The sequence below is a fragment of the Pongo abelii genome, chromosome X, assembly GCF_028885655.2.
Source record: "Pongo abelii isolate AG06213 chromosome X, NHGRI_mPonAbe1-v2.0_pri, whole genome shotgun sequence".
NCBI classification, from domain to species: domain Eukaryota; kingdom Metazoa; phylum Chordata; class Mammalia; order Primates; family Hominidae; genus Pongo; species Pongo abelii.
The window spans coordinates 115,250,999-115,275,243 of record NC_072008.2 but is presented as its reverse complement, the minus strand read 5'-3'; the positions used below and the strand labels follow the sequence as shown (position 1 = coordinate 115,275,243).

The 24,245-nt window shown below is 42.6% G+C and overlaps 1 protein-coding gene across 2 annotated transcripts in view; it reads left to right on the top strand.

The window, feature by feature from the left end:
- The window catches only part of GUCY2F (guanylate cyclase 2F, retinal), a 115,048-nt gene that overhangs the window by 67,777 nt on the left and 23,026 nt on the right, over positions 1 to 24,245 (top strand). For both annotated transcript variants that reach the window (XM_002832020.4, XM_054544957.1), the window contains 4 exons: positions 9,012 to 9,188; positions 13,696 to 13,852; positions 19,452 to 19,601; positions 22,654 to 22,802. In XM_002832020.4, the coding sequence (XP_002832066.3) occupies positions 9,012 to 9,188; positions 13,696 to 13,852; positions 19,452 to 19,601; positions 22,654 to 22,802 (633 nt within the window). The remainder of the gene's footprint in view (positions 1 to 9,011; positions 9,189 to 13,695; positions 13,853 to 19,451; positions 19,602 to 22,653; positions 22,803 to 24,245) is intronic.

The window sequence follows — 24,245 nt, the reverse complement described above, 5'->3', positions numbered from 1 at the left end:
AAGTTTCTGTAATTAATAAATTTTAATGGTGAAATTCACCAGACACTTTTCTTCATCTTACCTGACCTCTCTGGTATTTATCACACTTTCCTGAAATTCTTTCTGGCAGGCATTTTTCTCACTTTCCTGAAACTAATCCTGTGGTTTTAACAATATGGTTTTAAATAGGCTTTTCTCTACTTCCTGGCCTTTCTTCTAAGTCTTATTATTGCAGGCTGTTCTTCCTTTTCCCACCCTTCAAATGCTGCTTTTTCCTTTTTCTCTTTTTCTTTATACTTTCCTTGGGTAATCTCATTTGTTCCCACTGATTTTACCTAAAATTTAATTGCTTACAATTCCCACATGTATTTGTACTGGTCAGAACTCATTCCTGAGCTTCAAACCCTGAATATACAACTGTCTTTACAATAGTTCCCCCTTGATGTTCTGTAGGTACCTCATTCTCAATATGTCTCCAACTGAATTTATCAGCCTTTCCACCACCAAATGTGCTTTTCCATCTGTCTTAGGTTAGATTCCCCAAAATCTGAGCCTGAGATGGAAATTCTTGTTCAAATTATTTATGGAGAAAATGCTTTCAGGTAAAGAGTGAGGGAAGTAGGATAGGACAGGGTAAAAGTTAAGCAAGTATTTGATTTCAGCTGGAAACTAGCAACAGTATGATCTTATGGGGAAATGCTGGAGCACAAGTTATACCATGAATCTTTTTTTTTTTTAATTTCTTTTTTTTTCTTTTATTATTATTATTATTATTATTATACTTTAAGTTTTATGGTACATGTGCGCAATGTGCAGGTAAGTTACATATGTATACATGTGCCATGCTGGTGCGCTGCACCCACCAACTCGTCATCTAGCATTAGGTATATCTCCCAATGCTATCCTTCCCCCCTCCCCCCACCCCACAACAGTCCCCGAAGTGTGATGTTCCCCTTCCTGTGTCCAAGTGTTCTCATTGTTCAATTCCCACCTATGAGTGGGAATATGTGGTGTTTAGTTTTTTGTTCTTGCGATAGTTTACTGAGAATGATGATTTCCAATTTCATCCATGTCTCTGCAAAGGACATGAACTCATCATTTTTTATGGCTGCATAGTATTCCATGGTGTATATGTGCCACATTTTCTTAATCCAGTCTATCATTGTTGGACATTTGGGTTGGTTCCAAGTCTTTGCTATTGTGAATAATGCCGCAATAAACATACGTGTGCATGTGTCTTTATAGCAGCATGATTTATAGTCCTTTGGGTATATACCCAGTAATGGGATGGCTGGGTCGAATGGAATTTCTAGTTCTAGATCCCTGAGGAATCGCCACACTGACTTCCACAAGGGTTGAACTAGTTTACAGTCCCACCAACAGTGTAAAAGTGTTCCGATTTCTCCACATCCTCTCCAGCACCTGTTGTTTCCTGACTTTTTAATGATTGCCATTCTAACTGGTGTGAGATGGTATCTCATTGTGGTTTTGATTTGCATTTCTCTGATGGCCAGTGATGGTGAGCATTTTTTCATGTGTTTTTTGGCTGCATAAATGTCTTCTTTTGAGAAGTGTCTGTTCATGTCCTTCGCCCACTTTTTGATGGGGTTGTTTGTTTTTTTCTTGTAAATTTGTTGGAGTTCATTGTAGATTCTGGATATTAGCCCTTTGTCAGATGAGTAGGTTGCGAAAATTTTCTCCCATTTTGTAGGTTGCCTGTTCACTCTGATGGTAGTTTCCTTTGCTGTGCAGAAGCTCTTTAGTTTAATGAGATCCCATTTGTCAATTTTGGCTTTTGTTGCCATTGCTTTTGGTGTTTTAGACATGAAGTCCTTGCCCATGCCTATGTCCTGAATGGTAATGCCTAGGTTTTCTTCTAGGGTTTTTATGGTTTTAGGTCTAACGTTTAAGTCTTTAATCCATCTTGAATTGATTTTTGTATAAGGTGTAAGGAAGGGATCCAGTTTCAGCTTTCTACATATGGCTAGCCAGTTTTCCCAGCACCATTTATTAAATAGGGAATCCTTTCCCCATTTCTTGTTTTTCTCAGGTTTGTCAAAGATCAGATACTTGTAGATATGTGGCATTATTTCTGACGGCTCTGTTCTGTTCCATTGATCTATATCTCTGTTTTGGTACCAGTACCATGCTGTTTTGGTTACTGTAGCCTTGTAGTATAGTTTGAAGTCAGGTAGTGTGATGCCTCCAGCTTTGTTCTTTTGGCTTAGGATTGACTTGGCGATGCGGGCTCTTTTTTGGTTCCATATGAACTTTTAAGTAGTTTTTTCCAATTCTGTGAAGAAAGTCATTGGTAGCTTGATGGGGATGGCATTGAATCTGTAAATTACCTTGGGAAGGATGGCCATTTTCATGATATTGATTCTTCCTACCCATGAGCATGGCATGTTCTTCCATTTGTTTGTATCCTCTTTTATTTCCTTGAGCAGTGGTTTGTAGTTCTCCTTGAAGAGGTCTTTCACATCCCTTGTAAGTTGGATTCCTAGGTATTTTATTCTCTTTGAAGCAATTGTGAATGGGAGTTCACTCATGATTTGGCTCTCTGTTTGTCTGTTATTGATGTATAAGAATGCTTGTGATTTTTGTACATTGATTTTGTATCCTGAGACTTTGCTGAAGTTGCTTATCAGCTGAAGGAGATTTTGGGCTGAGACAATGGGGTTTTCTAGATATACTATCATGTCATCTGCAAACAGGGACAATTTGACTTCCTCTTTTCCTAATTGAATACCCTTGATTTCCTTCTCTTGCCTAATTGCCCTGGCCAGAACTTCCAACACTATGTTGAATAGAAGTGGTGAGAGAGGGCATCCCTGTCTTGTGCCAGTTTTCAAAGGGAATGCTTCCAGTTTTTGCCCATTCAGTATGATATTGGCTGTGGGTTTGTCATAAATAGCTCTTATCATTTTGAGATACGTCCCATCAATTCCTAATTTATTGAGAGTTTTTAGCATGAAGGGTTGTTGAATTTTGTCAAAGGCCTTTTCTGCATCTATTGAGATAATCATGTGGTTTTTGTCTTTGGTTCTGTTTATATGCTGGATTACATTTATTGATTTGCGTATATTGAACCAGCCTTGCATCCCAGGGATGAAGCCCACTTGATCATGGTGGATAAGCTTTTTGATGTGCTGCTGGATTCTGTTTGCCAGTATTTTATTGAGGATTTTTTCATCAATGTTCATCAAGGATATTGGTCTAAAATTCTCTTTTTTTGTTGTGTCTCTGCCAGGCTTTGGTATCAGGATGATGCTGGCCTCATAAAATGAGTTAGGGAGGATTCCCTCTTTTTCTATTGATTGGAATAGTTTCAGAAGGAATGGTACCAGATCCTCCTTGTACCTCTGGTAGAATTCGGCTGTGAACCCATCTGGTCCTGGACTTTTTTTGGTTGGTAAGCTATTGATTATTGCCACAATTTCAGCTCCTGTTATTGGTCTATTCAGAGATTCAACTTCTTCCTGGTTTAGTCTTGGGAGGGTGTATGTGTTGAGGAATTTATCCATTTCTTCTAGATTTTCTAGTTTATTTGCATAGAGGTGTTTATAGTATTCTCTGATGGTAGTTTGTATTTCTGTGGGATCGGTGGTGATATCCCCTTTATCATTTTTTATTGCATCTATTTGATTCTTCTCTCTTTTTTTCTTTATTAATCTTGCTAGCAGTCTATCAATTTTGTTGATCCTTTCAAAAAACCAGCTCCTGGATTCATTGATTTTTTGAAGGGTTTTTTGTGTCTCTATTTCCTTCAGTTCTGCTCTGATTTTAGTTATTTCTTGCCTTCTGCTAGCTTTTGAATGTGTTTGCTCTTGCTTTTCTAGTTCTTTTAATTGTGATGTTAGGGTGTCAATTTTGGATCTTTCCTGCTTTCTCTTATGGGCATTTAGTGCTATAAATTTCCCTCTACACACTGCTTTGAATGCATCCCAGAGATTCTGGTATGTTGTGTCTTGGTTCTCGTTGGTTTCAAAGAACATCTTTATTTCTGCCTTCATTTCGTTATGTAACCAGTAGTCATTCAGGAGCAGGTTGTTCAGTTTCCATGTAGTTGAGCGGTTTTGAGTGAGATTCTTAATCCTGAGTTCTAGCTTGATTGCACTGTGATCTGAGAGACAGTAGTTTGTTACAATTTCTGTTCTTTTACATTTATTGAGGAGAGCTTTACTTCCAATTATATGGTCAATTTTGGAATAGGTGTGGTGTGGTGCTGAAAAAAATGTATATTCTGTTGATTTGGGGTGGAGAGTTCTGTAGATGTCTATTAGGTCCGCTTGGTGCAGAGCTGAGTTCAATTCCTGGGTATCCTTGTTGACTTTCTGTCTCGTTGATCTGTCTAATGTTGACAGTGGGGTGTTAAAGTCTCCCATTATTAATGTGTGGGAGTCTAAGTCTCTTTGTAGGTCACTCAGGACTTGCTTTATGAATCTAGGTGCTCCTGTATTGGGTGCATATATATTTAGGATAGTTAGCTCTTCTTGTTGAATTAATCCCTTTACCATTATGTAATGGCCTTCTTTGTCTCTTTTGATCTTTGTTGGTTTAAAGTCTGTTTTATCAGAGACTAGGATTGCAACCCCTGCCTTTTTTTGTTTTCCATTTGCTTGGTAGATCTTCCTCCATCTTTTTATTTTGAGCCTATGTGTGTCTCTGCACGTGAGATGGGTTTCCTGAATACAGCACACTGATGGGTCTTGAGTCTTTATCCAATTTGCCAGTCTGTGTCTTTTAATTGGAGCATTTAGTCCATTTACATTTAAAGTTAATATTGTTATGTGTGAATTTGATCCTGTCATTATGATGTTAGCTGGATATTTTGCTCATTAGTTGATGCAGTCTCTTCCTAGTCTCGATGGTCTTTACGTTTCGGTATGATTTTGCAGTGGCTGGTACCGGTTGTGCCTTTCCATGTTTAGCGCTTCCTTCAGGAGCTCTTTTAGGGCAAGCCTGGTGGTGACAAAATCTCTCGGCATTTGCTTGTCTGTAAAGTATTTTATTTCTCCTTCACTTATGAAGCTTAGTTTGGCAGGATATGAAATTCTGGGTTGAAAATTCTTTTCTTTAAGAATGTTGAATATTGGCCCCCACTCTCTTCTGGCTTGTAGGGTTTCTGCCGAGAGATCAGCTGTTAGTCTGATGGGCTTCCCTTTGTGCGTAACCCGACCTTTCTCTCTGGCTGCCCTTAACATTTTTTCCTTCATTTCAACTTTGGTGAATCTGACAATTATGTGTCTTGGAGTTGCTCTTCTCGAGGAGTATCTTTTTGGCGTTCTCTGTATTTCCTGAATCTGAATGTTGGCCTGCCTTGCTAGATTGGGGAAGTTCTCCTGGATAATATCCTGCAGAGTGTTTTCCAACTTGTTTCCATTCTCCCCGTCACTTTCAGGTACACCAATCAGACGTAGATTTGGTCTTTTCACATAGTCCCACATTTCTTGGAGGCTTTGCTCATTTCTTTTTATTCTTTTTTCTCTAAACTTCCCTTTTCGCTTCATTTCATTCATTTCATCTTCCAGGGCTGATACCCTTTCTTCCATTTCATCGCATCGGCTCCTGAGGCTTCTGCATTCTTCACGTAGTTCTCGAGCCTTGGTTTTCAGCTCCATCAGCTCCTTTAAGCACTTCTCTGTATTGGTTATTCTAGTTATACATTCTTCTAAATTTTTTTCAAAGTTTTCAACTTCTTTGCCTTTGGTTTGAATATCCTCCCGTAGCTCGGAGTAATTTGATCGTCTGAAGCCTTCTTCTCTCAGCTCGTCAAAGTCATTCTCCGTCCAGCTTTGTTCCGTTGCTGGTGAGGAACTGCGTTCCTTTGGAGGAGGAGAGGTACTCTGCTTTTTAGAGTTTCCAGTTTTTCTGCTCTGTTTTTTCCCCATCTTTGTGGTTTTATCTACTTTTAGTCTTTGATGATGGTGATGTACAGATGGGTTTTTGGTGTGGATGTCCTTTCTGTTAGTTTTCCTTCTAACAGACAGAACCCTCAGCTGCAGGTCTGTTGGAGTACCTGGCCGGCCGTGTGAGGTGTCAGTCTGCCCCTGCTGGGGGGTGCCTCCCAGTTAGGCTGCTCAGGGGTCAGGGGTCAGGGACCCACTTGAGGAGGCAGTCAGCCCGTTCTCAGATCTCCAGCTGCGTGCTGGGAGAACCACTGCTCTCCTCACAGCTGTCAGACAGGGACATTTAAGTCTGCAGAGGTTACTGCTGTCTTTTTGTTGGTCTGTGCCCTGCCCCCAGAGGTGGAGCCTACAGAGGCAGGCAGGCCTCCTTGAGCTGTGGTGGGCTCCACCCAGTTCAAGCTTCCAGGCTGCTTTGTTTACCTAAGCGAGCCTGGGCAATGGCGGGCGCCCCTCCCCCAGCCTCGCTGCCGACTTGCTGTTTGATCTCAGACTGCTGTGCTAGCAATCAGCGAGACTCCGTGGGCGTAGGACCCTGTGAGCCAGGTGCGGGCTATACTCTCCTGGGGCACCGTTTCCTAAGCCTGTCGGAAAAGCACAGTATTCGGGTGGGAGTGGCCCGATTTTCCAGGTGCCGTCTGTCACCCCTGGAAAGGGAACTCCCTGACCCCTTGCACTTCCCGAGTGAGGCAATGCCTTGCCCCTGCTTCGGCTGGCGCACGGTGTGCTCACCCACTGACCTGCGCCCACTGTCTGGCACTCCCTAGTGAGATGAACACGGTACCTCAGATGGAAATGCAGAAATCACCCGTCTTCTGCCTCGCTCACGCTGGGAGCTGTAGACCGGAGCTGTTCCTATTCGGCCATCTTGGCTCCTCCTTATACCATGACTCTTACCTTGAGGCTAGGAAGCTGTACTTTTGTACTGTCCTCAGTGAGTAAATTATTGCCTGAGGCCTGTGGGTGGGACCTAACCTCTCAGGTAAGGTGGCTCACCATTAATTTGGGCTCTAGGACAGTTTTTTTTTTTTTTTTGAAAATGGAGTAACTATGAGTTATCAGTCAACATTCACAGCAGTTGGGGGATGCATGGTTAAAGGCATATGGGTGGGGCACCAGCATATCCACTATTACCTCATCCCTGAATTCCCTATATTAATATGTAGCACCACTGTCTACCCAGGTATCCAAGTAGAAATCTGGGAGTGATCATGGAGTCTTTTTTCCCCTCTCTCATCCCTCATTTAAATAGTAATAATAATAAATGATAATTATTGAATGCCCACAATATAAATTTCAAATTCCATAGCATGGTTCGTAAAGTCTCATGGGATATGGCTCCTGTCCATTTCTCCAGTCTGGTATTTAATATTCTCTTCCTTACACTCCATTGTGGCCACCCTAAACCTGTTGTGGTTTTCTCCACATAATGTGCTATCACTCTCAACCCCTCTCATCATGTCATCGTCACCTGATCAACTCTTCATTGTCCTTTGAGAGAGTCCACATATTACCTCCTTAGGGAAGCCTTCTCTGACTACCCTAGGGTGAATTAGATACTTAACATTTGAGCTCTTACAGCATCCCATGCCCCCATTTTTCAGAACACATTTCACAGTGAAATACAATTGTTGGATTACTTGCCTATCACCCTTCATTGAATGTGAGCTTTTTCGGGACAGTGATTTTATCTTGTTTGTCTCTTTTTCTCTAGCATGCATTCCAGTGTCTTGGATGTTGTGAACATGCACTAAATGCTTCTCACATTAGTGAAATAAAATGAATGAATGCAAAGAGAAAGTGTGGCCAAAATTCTAAATGTTTCTTCTGAAAAAAATTGTATAAGCTCTGGCCTGATATTTATATAGGGGAAACTATTTTAATAGATGCTAGGTAGATGAGTATTCATAGAAAGACAACCTATTCTACATTTTACTGTATCATCTCTCTTTAGTCCTCTTGAGCCACTGAGCTCCATTCCAGAAAGTCCCAAAGGAATCAGGGAGAAATCTGCAGCTTCAGTTTCACTTATAATTATGCTAAAAGAGATCCCTCTCTGAAATTTTCCCCTTTGGCCATTGAATTTGTTTTCTACTGCTGCTGTAACAAATTAGAGCAAACTTAGTGGCGTAAAACATCACTAATTTATTATCCCATAGTTCTGTACATCAGCAGTCAATGCCGACTCAGCTGGGTGTCTTGCTTGGCATCTCAAAACTCTGAAGTCAAGGTGTCAGTTGCACTGTGCTCTTATCTGGAGACCTGTGTCAGGGGGCAGGGCTGGGGTGAGGGGGAACCATTTCTAGGTTCCTTCAGGTTGCCTGCAGAATTCAGTTTAGTGGGGTCATAGGATCGATGTATTAGTCCGTTATTATGCTGCTAATAAAGACACACCTGAGACTGGGTAATTTATAAAGGAAAGAAGTTTAATGAACTCACAGATCCACATGGCTGGAGAGGGCTCACAATCATAGTGGAGGGTGAAGGGGAAGCAAGACACGTTTTACGTGGTGGCAGGCAAGAGGACGTGGGCAGGGGAACTCCCCTTTATAAAACCATCAGATCTCGTGAAACTTATTCACTATCATGAGAACAGCATGGGAAAGACCTGCGCCCATGATTCAATTACCTCCTAGTGGGTCCCTCTCACAATATGTGGGAATCATGGGAACTACAATTCAAGGTGAGATTTGGGTGGGGACACAGCAAAACCATATTAGTTGAGGTCCCTGCTTTCTTGCTGGGTGTCAGCTGAGGGTGGTTACCAGCTTCTAGAGGCTGCCCACATTCTTTGACTTATAGCCTCCTTCCCCCATCTTCAAAGCCAACAATGGTCTGTTGAGTCCTCATATTTTGAATCTCTCTGATTTATCTTCTGCACTCTTCTTTTGCTTTTATGGGATCATGTGATTAGTTAGATTAGGCTCACCCTGATAATCTCCTTTTTGTTGTATAGCAAAACACAATCACAGGAGTAACACTAGGGGTTGGAGATCATGGGAGTCAAAATTCTGTCAACCACACAACCAATCATAAGAAGGGTCAAGAGAAGGTTATGTGCCCTCAACTCTGGTCCCCATTTGAGACAGGACAGCTGTGACTCTCATTTTTCTCTCTCATTTCCAGATGAAGGACTTGCGTCATGAGAATATTAACCCTTTATTGGGTTTCTTCTATGATTTGGGGATGTTTGCCATTGTAACAGAATTCTGTTCCCGAGGGAGCCTAGAAGACATACTGACAAATCAAGATGTGAAACTCGACTGGATGTTTAAATCATCACTCCTGCTGGATCTCATAAAGGTTAATGGGAAGACTGAGGAAATCTTGGATTTTCTCTGTAGATTAGAACTTTAATGTTTTGGGATATTTTATGTTCCTCAGATTGTTGTGATCATTTCACTCCTTACTTTCTGTATTAGTCCATTTTCATGCTGCTGATAAAGACATACCTGAGACTGGGAAGAAAAAGATGTTTAATTGGACCTACAGTTCCTCATGGCTAGGGAGGCCTCAGAATCATTGCAGGAGGTGAAAGCCACTTCTTATATGGTGGTGGCAAGAGAAAACGAGGAAGAAGCAAAAGTGGAAACCCCTGCCAACCCCATCAGATCTCATGAGACTTATTCACTATCATGAGAATAGCACAGAAAATACCAGCCCTCACGATTCAATTATCTCCCCCTGGGTCCATCCCACAACACGTGGGAATTCTGGGAGATACAATTCGAGTTGAGATTTGGGTGGGGACACAGCCAAACCACATCATTCCACCCCTGGCCCCTCCAAATCTCGTGTCCTCACATTTCAATACCAATCATGCCTTCCCAATAGTCCCACAAAGTCTTAACTCATTTCAGCATTAACCCAAAAGTCCACAGTACAAAGTGTCATCTGAGACAAGGCAAATCCTTTCTGCCTATGAGCCTGCAAAATCAAAAGCAAGCTAGTTACTTCCTAGATACAATGGGGTACAGGTATTGGGTAAATACAGCTGTTCTAAATGGGAAAAATTGGCCAATACCAAGGGGTTACAGGGCCCATGCAAGTCCGAAATCAGTGGGGCAGTCATATTTTACAGCTCCAAAATGATCTCCTTTGACTCCAGGTCTCACATCCAGGTCACGCTGATGCAAGAAGTGGGTTCACATGGTCTTGGGCAGCTCTGCCCCTGTGGCTTTGCAGGGTACAGCCTCCCTTCTGGCTGCTTTCATGGGCTGGCATTGAGTGTCTGTGGCTTTTCCAGGTGCACAGTGCAAGCTGTCAGTGGATCTGGAGGATGGTGGCCCTCTTCTCACAGCTCCACTAGGCAGTGCCCCAGTAGGGATTCTGTGTGGGGGCTCTGACCCCACATTTCCCTTCCTCAGTGCCCTAGCAGAGGTTCTCCATGAGGGTCCTGCTCCTGCAGCAAACTTTTGCCTGGGCATTCAGGCATTCCCATACATCTGAAATCTAGGCGGAGGTTCCCAAACCTCAGTTCCTGACTTCTGTGCACCTGCAGGCTCAACACCACATGGAAGCTGCCAAGGCTTGGGGCTTCCGCCCTCTGAAGCCACAGCCCAAGCTTTACGTTGGCCCCTTTCAGCCATGGTTGGAGCAGCTGGGACACAGGGAACCAAGTCCCTAGGCTGCACACAGCATGGGGACCCTGGGCCCAGCCCACGAAACCACTTTTTCCTCCTGGGCCTCCAGGCCTGTGATGGGAGGGGCTGCCATGAAGGTCTCTGATGTGGCCTGGGGACATGTTCCCCATGGTCTTGTGGATTAACATTAGGCTTCTTGCTACTCATGCAGATTTCTGCAGCCAGCTTGAATTTCTCCTCAAAAAATAGGTTTTGCTTTTCTACTGCATTGTCGGGCTGCAAATTTTCTAAACTTTTATGCTCTGTTTCCCTTTTAAAACAGAATGCTTTTAACAGCACCCAAGTCACCTTTTGAATGCTTTGCTGCTTAGAAATTTCTTCTGCCAGATACCCTAAATCATCTCTCTCAAGTTCAAAGTTCCACAAATCTCTAGGGCAGGGGCAAAATGCCACCAATGTCTTTGCTAAAACATAACAAGAGTCACCTTTGCTCCAGTTCCCAACAAGTTACTCATCTCCATCTGAGACCACCTCAGCCTGGACCTTATTGTTCATCTCACTATCAGCATTTTTTGTCAAAGCCATTCAACAAGTCTCTAGGAGAGTCCAAACTTCCCCACATTTTCCTGTCTTCTTCTGAGCCCTCCAAACTGTTCCAGCTACTGGCTGTTACCTAGTTCCAAAGTTGCTTCCACATTTTCGAGTATCTTTTCAGCAATGCCCCACTCCCAGTACCAACTTACTATATTAATCCATTTTCATGCTGCTGATAAAGACATACCCAAGACTGGGAATAAAAAAGAGGTTTAATTGGACTTATAGTTGCACATGGCTGTGGAGGCCTCAGATTCATGATGGGAGGCAAAAGGCACTTCTTACATGGCAGCAAGAAGAGAAGATGAGGAAGAGGCAAAAGTGGAAACCTTTGATAAACTCATCAGATCTCGTGAGACTTATTCACTATCATGAGAATAGCATGGAAAAGACCAGCCCCCATGATTCAATTACATCCTCCTGGGTCCCTCCCACAACACATGGGAATTCTGGAAGATACCATTCAAGTTGAGATGTGGGTGGGGTCCCAGCCAAACCATATCACTTTCCTTCCCAAGTTTTGCCCCCACCACCCTTCTCACAGTCCTTTTGTCCATATCTGTTATATGATACAGATACGGAAAAGGTTTGCCTGTCCTCTCCCCAGTTTGAGGTCCAGATTTTTCTTTACTTCCTGTTGCCATTAAGCACTCTTCTGCCTTAAGCCATCCTTTCTTTCATCCAATTTCTCTGCTTTGTGGATGTGGGAAAGTGCTCATTCCCAGATTATTTGGTGCTACTTAGCCCTACCTCCTAGTTTTCACCCTTCTAAATGGTGGCTCAGTCTAGAACTAGGTGACAGGTCTTTACATACCATGGCTGTGTATGTGGAACTCAGTGCCACTGGAAAACCAAAAGACCAGTGGATCTATCAGGCATCACCTTTATTCTCTGAGCCAAAGATTCCTGACAGCCAAGGTAGGGTTCATAGATGAGTCCCATGGAGGAGCTTCTGGGGATCCCATGAACACCATGGAATAATGTGCAAATTGTGTATATGTGCATTTTTTACAGGGCTGATCTGCATACTCAATGACTTTTTGGGCTTCCTGCATATTGATCATAGTCTTGACCTTTTTCTGCTAGCCTAATCCTTTTTCAGGGCCCTTGAAAAGGAAAGACATTCTGTTATGCCAATTCCCTTTAAGATGGGTGTGATTAGCCTCTTTTACAGAGGCTCAGGGAGGCTAAATGAAGTACACATTGTTTTAGAGTGTCTGGCACACATAGTAGGTACTCAATAAATATTTCTCAGCCAACTATTAGGTGGCAGAGCTGATAATAAAATCCAAATCTCCTGATTCTTATTCTAGTACTTTTTCTGCTCACACTGTAAGCTAAGCCCAGTGAGTTAAGGGAGAAACCTCTATATGACAATCCTCTCAAGGCCATGATGAATGAAAAGCAACCGTTAGACAACATGGGGGGGAATCTTGCCCACTGTAGACTCTACTCAGAAGTACTGAAGAGTGCAGACTATCCAAGAGCACAGGGTGAAAAAAATTCCAAGTACAAAGGGGTGTCACACTGCAAAAGAGCCAGATACTTAAAAGGACACTCAGCAAACAAAGTTCTGAAATGACTGTACTAGAATATAAATGTATGTATATGCAGAATGAATAAATCCATCTGAACGAGAGTCCTGGTCACATTTGAATACCACATGAAGGCTGCCAAGCAAGTGCAGAGATCAGCACTAGACAGCTTTCTTCTTTCTGGTTGCCTATTTTTAATTACAAAAATAATATATTAAGTGTAAAACTCAAATGACATATATTGGAAAAATACTCACATTTACTCAACCCTCTTTCTTCATACTCCCCCTCAAAGTTAACTACTGCTAACAATTTGGCAACCCACCTTGTAATTAATTTCATGTGTATTTATATGCATTATAGATGATTTTTTGTTTGTTAAATATACATGCTGTCACATAGTTCTGTAATTACTATATTTCACTTACTTTATGGATTAGAGTTGTTTCTATGTCAGCTACATACAGATCGATCTTATTCTTTTTAAGTGCTGCAGAATATTCCCTAGTGTGAATGTACCACACTCTAGCCAGTTCCTTATTGATATTTAGTGCATTTCCAATTATATACTATTATAAAAGCAAAGCTACAACAAGCATTCTTATCTTTGTCTCTTCGTGTATACATGCAAGCATTTCTCTGGAGGAGAGGTAGAACCCCTGGATCATAGGGTACACACAGTTTAAATTTTGATAGCTGTTGCCAAATTGCCCATGCACAAGTTTGTCCCAGTTTCCATTCTTGCCAATAATGGGTGAGAGTGGGTTAGAACTTTTGGGGAAAATCAAAATCTCCAAATTCCTGGCAATTATATGTATATGGATCCATTCTGTATCTGAAATGTTAATAAATCTCCTAGTAACACAGAATTCTCTGCACACACAAGATAACATTCTTCACCAAAGCATAAAATTTTAGAGCTCCAAGGGATCTGAAAACTGACTCATGTTGTCAAAGGTTTACTTTGCCTGCATAGAAGAGAAGAAAGCTGAGTTCTGGATCATAATAGCTCATGCCATTAACAATCTCAGAAATTGGTGTTAAAAGCACAAAATAGTTAAATGAGTTGCTAAATAAATCCTGTTGTGTCATCTACAGGGCATGAAGTACTTACACCACAGAGAGTTTGTTCATGGGAGGCTAAAGTCTCGAAACTGTGTGGTAGATGGGCGTTTTGTACTAAAAGTGACAGATTATGGCTTTAACGACATCTTAGAAATGTTGAGACTCTCTGAAGAGGAATCTTCTGTGGAAGGTAAGCAATGAGTTGTACCCTTCTGATGCACACGAGGTAACTCCAAAGTTCAAATGAAAATATGCACTGAATTAAAGCCTCAGGCTGATTTCAACTCTCCACTTTTGTTGAAAATCCAGCCTCATTTCCAAGCCAAGGGACTTGAATGAAGTAGGCCTGCTGTAACCTCGGCCCAGCCTAGCTTTCTGAACAAAGCCAGTGTAATAATGTTCAGTTCCTGCTGTGGGAGGATTAGGCTGTATTGTTTGGAGACCCCAGCAGTCCCTGGAAAAACTTGCTGAGCACTAGGCACACAGTAGGTGCTCAATAAATACTTGTCAAGTTGAATGGAGAGTAATTTGGAAGCTGGACCCCCACAACGTACATTTTAGAATGGGATGTCCCTAGAGCATACCAGCATAGTCTCTGTCAGGGAGGAAGAAGCGAGGAGTGATCTCTCAGCAAATAAATGCTCTATGGGTTATGTGGGAAGGCTTCAGGCAGAACTGTCGCCTTCTAGCAAATAAGTAGCCATGGCTGTGTCAAAGTCAAATAAAAATATAGAGACAAATCTTTAAATGAAACATTTTATCAGAATTTCAATTTGTGGCACGCACATAGACCAGGGTGGTCCTTGGTGTGTCCAAAGAACACAGAAAAGTTGGGGTTTTTATTGGAAAGAGAAATGTTACATATGGTTTTTAAAAAAAAGTCATTGGCACTACCAAAGTTTTGGGGAGCAGGAAAGCTCCGATTGGTAAGTGATGGCTGTAGGTAAAACTCGTCTTAGAGTCATGAGAGTTTGTTTCATCAGCTACTAGGTAAAACTGATATTAAGATTATAGAAGGTCATTTCGGTATCTGGCTTGCAAGATTATTCCTGGGCAGGCACTTGTGCCCCAAGTGCTTTTCTTTTTCTCCCGTGGTCTCTGGATTCCAATTTAATTGGATATAATAAGATAACTCCAGTTCATATCATCAATTTTCACACCAACAACGTCCATTTTGTGTTTTTGTCTTCTGTCTGGTGCACCAATGATAGCACTAAACAATGACAGTAGGAGTCATAACAGATCAAAGAAATAGGAGAAATCTGAGATGGGGGTGGGTGGGTGAGAACCAGGGAGGAAGGAGCAGATAGATGAGGGAGAGAAAGAGGAAAAAGAAAGAGAACAAACATGATGAAATACGTATAGGAAATGTGGGCATTAAATGTTTTAACCAATATTGCAAGCATAAAGAAGAGAGATAGTGACACAAAAGACAGAAAAGCAAACAGCTCAAAAAAGACAGACAGAGACAGAGAGATGCAAAACTACATCATATATCCATATTCTTAAAATTATCTTTGGCATAAGTTTTAAAACTGCTGACTTTACTACATAAAAGAAAAGAAGAATGAAAGACACACACACAGAGAGAGACACATGCATAGACAGAGAGTCCAGTCATTGATGGTATCATCTTTGCTCTTTATAAGACTTGTGGGTTATTAAATTTAGGGAGTCATCTAGTCCAATTCCCTCCTTTTACAGATGAGACAATTGAAGCTCATGATTTGCTCCAAACCTGCAGTGACTTAGCAGCAGTTCTAGGACTTCAAATTCATGTTTTTGAAGTCTAGCCCCTATCCTGTAGAGAGGGCAAGTACTTAGCATTTTTGTCAAAATCAATTCTCTATAAAACACAATACCTTGGGAGGCTGAGGCGGGCAGATCACAAGGTCAGGAGTTCGAGACCAACCTGGCCAGCATGGTGAAACCCCATCTCTACTACAAATACAAAAATTAGCTGGGCGTGGTGGTGCGCGTCTATAATCCCAGCTACTCGGGAGGCTAAGGCAGGAGAATCGCTTGAGTCCGGGAGGAGGAGTTTGCAGTGAGCCGAGACTGCGCCACTGTACTCCAGCCTGGATGACAGAACGAGACTCTGTCTCAAAAAAAAAACAAAAAAACAAAAAAACGCCTAGCTTCTCAGAGTTCCATTTAATTTCCAGATTGGCAGCTTTGAAACTGAAGAAAATCTAGTCTTAGGGTGGGTAAAGGATAGTTGCAGGGCTCTCTTTTCTGGTTTTGTGCTTTTGGGTGGACTATGTCTGTCTGTCTCTGTCTCTGTCTCTCCCTCTTATCATTTTACTCCATTCTCCGAATTGCAGTGGCAGTATGGATGGTCAGTCCATTCTTCACACACTACAGCCAGAAGGAACTTTCTAAACTGCAAATCTGATCATGTTACAGCTGTGCCTAAATCTATTGAATGGCTTCTCATTGCTCTAAGGATAAAGTTCAAATTCCTTTACATGGCTTATGAGCTGAGCCTTGCATGGCCTGGAACTTGCTGACCTCTCATGCTAACCACTCCCCCCCTGCTTTATGCTCTGGCCATGCTGAACTCCTTCTAGTTGTTTATTTACACCAGGCTGTCTCTTACTACCAAATCTCCACACAAGCTGTGTCCTCTGCCTGGGACACTCTTCTCTTCCCACTCTTTCATACACTTATCTGGGTCTGGCTAAATTCTACTCCTTCTTCAGCGTTCAACTTAAGTACCACTGCCTCAAGAGGCTTTCCATGACCCCTACGCTGGGCTAGGTTTCCCTCTTTATGATCCTTCAGGGCCCTGAACTTTGTTGTGATACCATAGTTCATTAGCATTACTCATTCAATTAGCCTTGTCTCCCCCCACCCAAACTACAAGCTCTGTGGGGGCAGGAAACAGGTTTGCCTCTCTCAGTGCCTTTCATAGTTCCTGACAGAATATTTGTTGAATCAACAAAAGAACAAAATAAAATGAAATAAAGGAACTTGTCTCCCTACCTTAGATATGAGGCTAAATGAATCTTATAATTGAAAGGCCATTGGATGTCATCTGACTCAACTTCCATTTTATAGATAGGGAAGCCAAGGTTCAGAAAGGTGAGCTACTTAGTGGCCAAGCTAAGATTTTGAACCCAGGTCTCTAGACTTCCAGTTCTGTGTTCTTTTATACTATACCACAGTAGCTCTCCAAAGTCAATCCTATCACCCTAGCAAAACTCAGAGTTAATACTGGCTCCAGCAGATAAAAAACAAACCAAAGTAATTTCTCTAGTTTTCCCGAGAGTTCAACTCTAATGGTAGTTAGTGGCTCTTACTTGGTTCTGGAGTGGAGATGAGGAAATGGGGGCGGGTTGTAAGTGTATTTATTACTGTCCACTCTCAATTATATAAGTATAGTGCAGAAAAGCCTCATTATAGCCATTAACAACATACATGTAAGTGCTCTTTGGAAATACTATTTCGTAATGATTGTATTTAATCACCCAGCTTTTACCAGAGAGTTTTGCCCTCTTTTTCCATCTTGTGCTTTTAAATGTGCAGGGAGAAAGGATGCCAAAAAGAAGCAGCCACATGCCATTTTTCCTGCTCTCAAATATTCATCCTTGCACTCCTCTCCAAAACCATGGTGCCTAAAATCCTGCAACTATAAATGTATTCCTTTGACATTCAATCATTCAAGTATCATTCATTGTTTTCCGTTTGATCTGTAAATATAAATCTTCCTAGGCAGGGAGACATAGGGGCAAAATCACTATAGTGAGTGTGTTGGAGACTTTCATGGGTGTGAGTGAGTTGTGGATGGTGGGTGGAAGCTCAGAGGGGCCTGGTTGGGGGACAAAGCCTGGGGACACTTAAAGAGCAAAGAGAGAAGATGGGTACATGATTGGTGGTGAAACTGGAATTTCTTATTTCACCATTTTGATCAGGATTGGCTGAAAATAAGAATTTCCATGGTGGATTTCTCTTTCCTGAGTTTTGCTAACAAACCAAAATAATCTCTCACCTTTCACCCTTCTTCCTATTTCATAGGACTTTGTTTCTTGGACTCTCTTCCCAATACCCAAAATTTAACAAGATGAAAAGTTAGCCATTACTTTCTCCCTGATACCCTCACTCTTAGCAGACATTTGTCTCCAACCTCACTATCTAGATGTCACCTTGTTCTTTACTCCAACTGCTTCTCATTCTCAAGGCACAGGGAGCCTATCCTTAGCCCTGTCACTTCCTTCTCCATTGTAGCCTTCCAGTGTATCTGGTTCCCTGTGTTGCTGCTAGTACCCCCACCCCCATTTAGGCCCGTCTCACCTCACTACCTGCTCTTACTGCAATAACTTCCTAGCTGGTCTCCCTGATTCCAGCCTCTCTCCTTCAATCCAGCTTGTGCAGGTTGCCAGATTAATCTTCCCGAACAGGGCTTTCATCAAATCCCTGTCCAGCTCCAGCACCCCTACTGCCTTTTGTATTCACTCCAAATGCCTTCATTTGGCTCTCAGGGCCTCTCACCTTCTGCCCCCATTCTTCCAGACACCCGCCCTCCCCCACTTCATCAACCCCACTTCTCATTTCTCATTATTCCTTAACAGAGCCCTTCTCTTCAGCCAAGCTAATCTGCTTACCACCACCCGGCACCCCCCCACCCGCAATTTGCTGCTTTCTGCCTCTTGTTCTTTTGCACATACTGTTCTTTCTCCCTGCAAAGCCCTTACCTTCTCAGCTCCAGAAAGTTGCATCCTTGACCTTCCTAACAAGCACATTTAAAATTTAACTTTTCCAGGAAGTCTTCCTGGATTAATTTGATCAGCTCAGGTTTTTTTTTAGTTTGAACCTGATGAAATTGCCGATATCTAACTGTTTTTGATTCACAGAAATGATAACTATATAATTCAATCTAAAACACTCTTCTTCCAGCTTTTGAGTACTGTATTTCTATTGTTAAATTATATTTCTTTATACATTGCTTACAGTGCCCCCCTCCCAAGAAAAATTTCTGACATTCTCACTGCCATAAACTCTGAATGCAGAAATAATGTTTTGTCCCTGATGGGGCCTGAAATGCAGCAGAGCACACAATGGGTGTTTAACTTTGACCTTTAATGGATTCATTTCCCTTTACTATATAGTGGCCCTCATCATTCCCTCTCTTTTATTGCAGTTAGGGGTGCATATGTCTGTGTTTCCTACTGGTCTGTGAACTCCTCAAGTTTGATTCATCTGTGGCACCACCTCTGCACCTAGCACAGGGCGTAGTACATAGTAGACCATCAATAAATATTTGCAGAACTGAGTTGAAGGAATTGTTGCACCTTTTTGCACTGCAAGGAACAGGAAGGCTGGGGTAACTCTAATCCTTTTAGAGGAGACCTAGAGAAAGCAACTTGTGAATCTCTTAGCCCCAGCACAATCAAATTACCAGACACATATAGATCTCAGCAAACAGCAAATCCATGGCAACCAGTGTGATAGCACACTTGCCTTTCCCTGGAAACCTGCCAACTGCTACTTGCAGGCTCAAGAAAGCAAGCACCAGAGAATTTCTATACTTTGAGCTTCTGTGCCCTTTCCCACATCGCTGCTGTGTCTGCCTGCGTGGTCCTGGGGTGGAGAGAGTAGTATGTTTTCTCTGTTCATAATTCCTTAGAAGAATAGATTCAGACCCCGGGGGATGGGGGGCACTAGCATGTCAGTCTGTCTAATAAAAATATAAGGCAGTCAATAAAACAGTACCCTCTGAGCCCTTGAGGGCATTGCAGATGTTGTCAGTTAATCCTCCCTGCATTCATTACACAATGCTTTCTTTTTAGAGCTGCTGTGGACTGCCCCTGAACTGTTGAGAGCTCCAAGAGGCAGCAGGTTAGGTTCTTTTGCAGGAGACGTCTATAGCTTTGCCATCATCATGCAAGAAGTGATGGTCCGGGGTACCCCATTCTGCATGATGGATCTGCCAGCTCAAGGTAAGCAGGAGGTGAGAAAAGGGCCCCAGGGGTCCACCATGACCGAGATCATCAGACCAACTCAGGCTGTCATGATTTTCCAGAAGAGTGTTAGTGCTAACAGCCTGATAGTCTGCAAGCAGCTCAAGTTATGTACAGGTGGGACTTATAGCCAGACAGCTTTAGGCATCTGGAAGAAATTTCCCCACCCAAGAAGCTGGTCTTTTTTCAGACTGTGACGTAAAACAAGGGCCTACAGGACTGATGCCAATCCCTTTTGTTTTTCTTTTTAATTTCACAGTCCCCTCTACTCCTTTGAGACACTCCCTGCCAAGTATTTTAGTATCCCTCATGATGCTTCTGGATGTCAAGGCCTTACCACTGTTTCCCTGTGACATGGTCCAGGCTTCCATCCCAATCTCCCACCAAGGCACTTGGCTATTAGGCAATATCCATCAATAATGACAAAATCAGTAGACAAAACTTTTAGGGGAAACAGGATATCTGTATATTCTCAAATTATGAACCCACAAGATACTTACAAATTGCAAATGGAAAAAATAGAGTTTACAAGTAGAGGATCCTGTAGACACCACCTTAAACAAGTGATCAAGATTACCAATAATAAGCTATTACCAGTAATACAGCACACCCATGTCTTGTACCCATTGACATGATACACTAAGAAGGGCACAATGTCACCTCGGTGTTATTCTTGACAAAAAAAAAATACATAACCTCAATCTAATAATGAGAAAACTTTAGACAAACCCCAGCTGACATTCTACAAAATAACTGGCTAGGACTAATCCAAAGTATCTAAGTCATGAAAGACAGGAAAGGAATGATGAACTATCACAGACTGAAAGAGACAAAGACACAACAATTACATGCAATATGGGATCTTGAATTGGATTGTGGAACAGAAAAAGGACATTAAGGGAAAACTGATGACATTCAAATAAGAACCCTAGTAATATTATTGTACAAATGTTAATTTCTTTGTACTATTTTTCTGTAAGTTATTAACAATAGGGGAAGCTGAGTGAAGGAATACAGGCAATTGTACTATTTTTACAACTTTTCTGGAAGTTTAATTTTTTTTTTCAAAATAAAAACTTTTAAAAATGAAAAAGAAAGAAAAACTAAAACCACTTAGCTAGGCTTTGTCCCACTCAGGGTTCCACATTATTCCTCTACTTAAAGCCTTCCAACTGTTCCTCATCACTTTTTAAGTGAAGGTGAGACTCCTCCCATGACATACAAGGCCCTTTACAATCTGGCCCCTAGCTACCTCTCCAGGCTTATCTTCTGTCACTCTCTATATCCCAGCTAAACCACATGACTGGCAGGGCCCTGTAAATATCATGGTCTCTCCCATCTCTGTGCCTTTTCACATACTAGGAGGTGGAATTTTTCCACCTCCTCCCAACCTTGCCTCATCCAACTCATGTCACCTTCTCTGGGAAACCTTCTCTGACTTCTTTAGTGTGGGTCAGCTGCCTTTTTTATACTCACAAGTGCCTATCTCAGCTAGAGCACTTATATTGTTTGCCACTGTTTATTGCAATTGGACTGTGAGATCCTTAAGGGCGTGAATCATGCTGTGCCTAAGCAGAGAGGTGGCCCATTCAACTTGATGGTGTTCTGAGAAAGGGACAAAGACTTCATCTGCCAGAGAATGGATGAGGCAGTCAAGTTTCAGGGAGTACATGCTCATGGAATCTGTTGTACTGAGAGCATGATGCTGTAATGGAGAAATCATTACTGGTACAGCCTGACCTGGGTTAAAGGAACAGAATGTGTGATGTCACAAGGAGCTGAGAAGTCAGAGGCAACAACTGGAATTCTTTTATGGAGGCAAGGGGCTCATATTAGGGATAAAGCAGCACTGTTGGAGTGTTATAGCCAATTCAGGGGTGGGAAGGTCACACTGGTGGGGCAAGCAAAGCTTGGTTCCTGATGTAGCAGTTAGAATTGGAGGTGGTGGGGAGGGGACTAAAGATGAGAAATGAGCCTGAAGAGATAGGGACAAGAGCCTGGATTTTACTCTGTGGGTGATGGTGAGTCATAAAAGGCTTTTGAGCAAGAAAGTGACACGGCCAGATCTGTGTTTTAGGAAAGGTTTGGAGAAGGGTAGGCTGGAAGCAGAGAGATCAGTTTGAGGCCCAGTGTGGGTTGCTGGGGATATTGAGAGATAATGATTTTTTTTTCCTGCTACCAGGGAGTTTTCTTTTCGTAAAAAGGTCAGTCTGACTGCTCTAGACCTTTTGTCACTAATGGCTCTTGGGTCTGAATAGGGAGTCCAAGAATTCCCAGTTGAAGTCTGAGACATTTGGAAGCAGGACAGTGTAACAGATTGAGATTCTCTGGGTTCAAATTTGAACTCTGTCACTTACTAGCCATTTGACCTTGGGTAAGTTACTTACTCTCTTCATGTCTCAGTTTCCCTAGCTGTAAAATTAAAATAAGAGTGCCTACCTCACCTGTTTGTATGTGAGAATCCAGTGAAATAATGCATGCAAAGCGTTCAGCACATTACTGGTATATAGTAAATATTCCACTGGAAGTAGAGTTCATGGACCGTCAACCAGGAGGATCTTGATGAGGCCTTGAACTGTTTACTGCAGTTCTTAATTCCCTTTGCCTAGACACCAGGTAGAGAACTGGACCTGGGCTGGGCCTGGGCTTGTAAGAAGAGTTAAGTGGGTCTATTGTGGGGATTGGAAGGCTTAGATGATTGGGGATGGGTGAGGGGAGCCAGGTCACTGAAGTTAGAGCATTAGAATTGACATCAGATAGGCAGTATCTAAAACCTAGCAGAAGCAGAATAAAGTGCCTAAATGATACCAAGAGTCCAACTGATTAATTTCTCACTCCTCCCCCATTGCCTAATGCAGCTTTTGCTCAAATATAATCTATATTCAGGCCACCTAAGGAGAGAGCAAAGGAGATGGCCCTTCTGTGTTATCTCCTAACCTACCCCCTTCTTGGCTAAAAGTCAGTTATCTTTGCCAAATCTTTGTCCTTTTTTCCATGATTTGTAAACTTTTCTCTTCTCGCATCTGGACAGAAATCATAAACAGACTTAAGAAGGCTCCTCCTGTCTACAGACCAGTAGTTCCTCCTGAGCATGCCCCTCCAGAATGTCTCCAGCTGATGAAGCAGTGCTGGGCTGAGGCTGCAGAACAACGACCAACTTTTGATGAAATATTTAACCAGGTAAGGACTCCAAATCTTATCATTGCCCAGGAGCCTTCCTGAAGTCAGCCTACACAAGGCTAACTCCTTGGGTCCTTGTCATATTGTGGAAGGAACCTCTTTCAAGGGGTAAGGGCACTCCTCTTGGAGGAACAGCCTGGGAGTGGCTACTTTGAGGCTCTTGGTGCTGGAGTGTCATCAGCACATCCTTCAAGAGCCCAAAGATTGGTTCTAGTGTTCTTCTGTGTCTGAACCTCTGTTCCAGACCATCCACAATCTGACCTGATCAACCTTTCAGAGATGGAATTGAACCTTCAGGCATTTGTAAGGCAATGGCATTGAAACTATTAGATGATGGGTATCATGGAATAGATGGGGCTCCTCACAGAGCCATGTTTACTTTGGGGATACCAGAGAACTCTCATGAGTGTACCAATTAGGTAATTTCAGGTTGTTTTTGGAAGGTCAGGAAAAATATGGAGTGTTTGAAAGGGTGTTCAAGATGGAAGAAAGAGAAAGTGCAAATGTGGCGTGCAAAAGCAGGAGATTCCTTAAGTTTCCAGGCAATGGGGTACATGAAAAGTGATAACCTTCCTCCTTAACATACTGAATTTCTAAAAGGGGTGATTCTTTCCCTAGAGGTGGGGATTGAAAGGGGAGTGAAGGAAAGGACAGAGTGAGCCCTGCTATGGAAGCTAATGTGCAATTCCAATGTTGGAGCATGCAGTTTAGGCTTTGTTGAAATTACAGGACACCAAAACTGAGGGTGCTCACCATGAGTGCTGTGTCAGCTCTGGCAGAGAGGCTTTTGTGCCTGGCTGGAGTACAGCAATGAGATGCTTTATGAGTGGCAGGTATCTGAGGCGGAAAGAAAGAGTTGGATTGAAAGCCTGAGGGGCCCTGCTTATGAAGTCATCCGTGTCCCCAGCTAACAATGCCTCCATTAGCCCGGCTGAGTTTCTTGAGGACACTCAAACAGGTGTTCAATAGTATGGAAAAGGCGAAGGACCATGAAGGTCAAATTTCTAAAACCTTACCATGAGGCAGGAGAAAGAGCATTTGCCCCTGTGTTGATGCTAGAGATGTTATTTCAGAAGGCAGCAGAGAAGCCAGTGATAGATAGGGGGAGTGTACATCATGAGACTTTCAAACAAGACATTGCTATAGCTGCCCTCACTAAAATGCTTCAGTGGAAGTTTAGGCTGTCTGATGACAAGGCTAGCCACCTAACTTCCTGCAGTTAATAAAACTTAAGTGGAAGGAGGAGGAGAGGGAGGTTCCCTGGGTTAGGCAATAGGGGGAGCCCAAAGCATCTAAACTGGCTATGAGGTTATCCCCGGGACTTTGATGGACCTGCAGATGTGAACCAGGCTCAGAAGGGAAACTTCTAGTGTTGGCCTTGGGGCATTGGGTGCTAGGTGGAGCATGTGTGGCCCAGCTATATATAAGAAGTTCACTGGGACA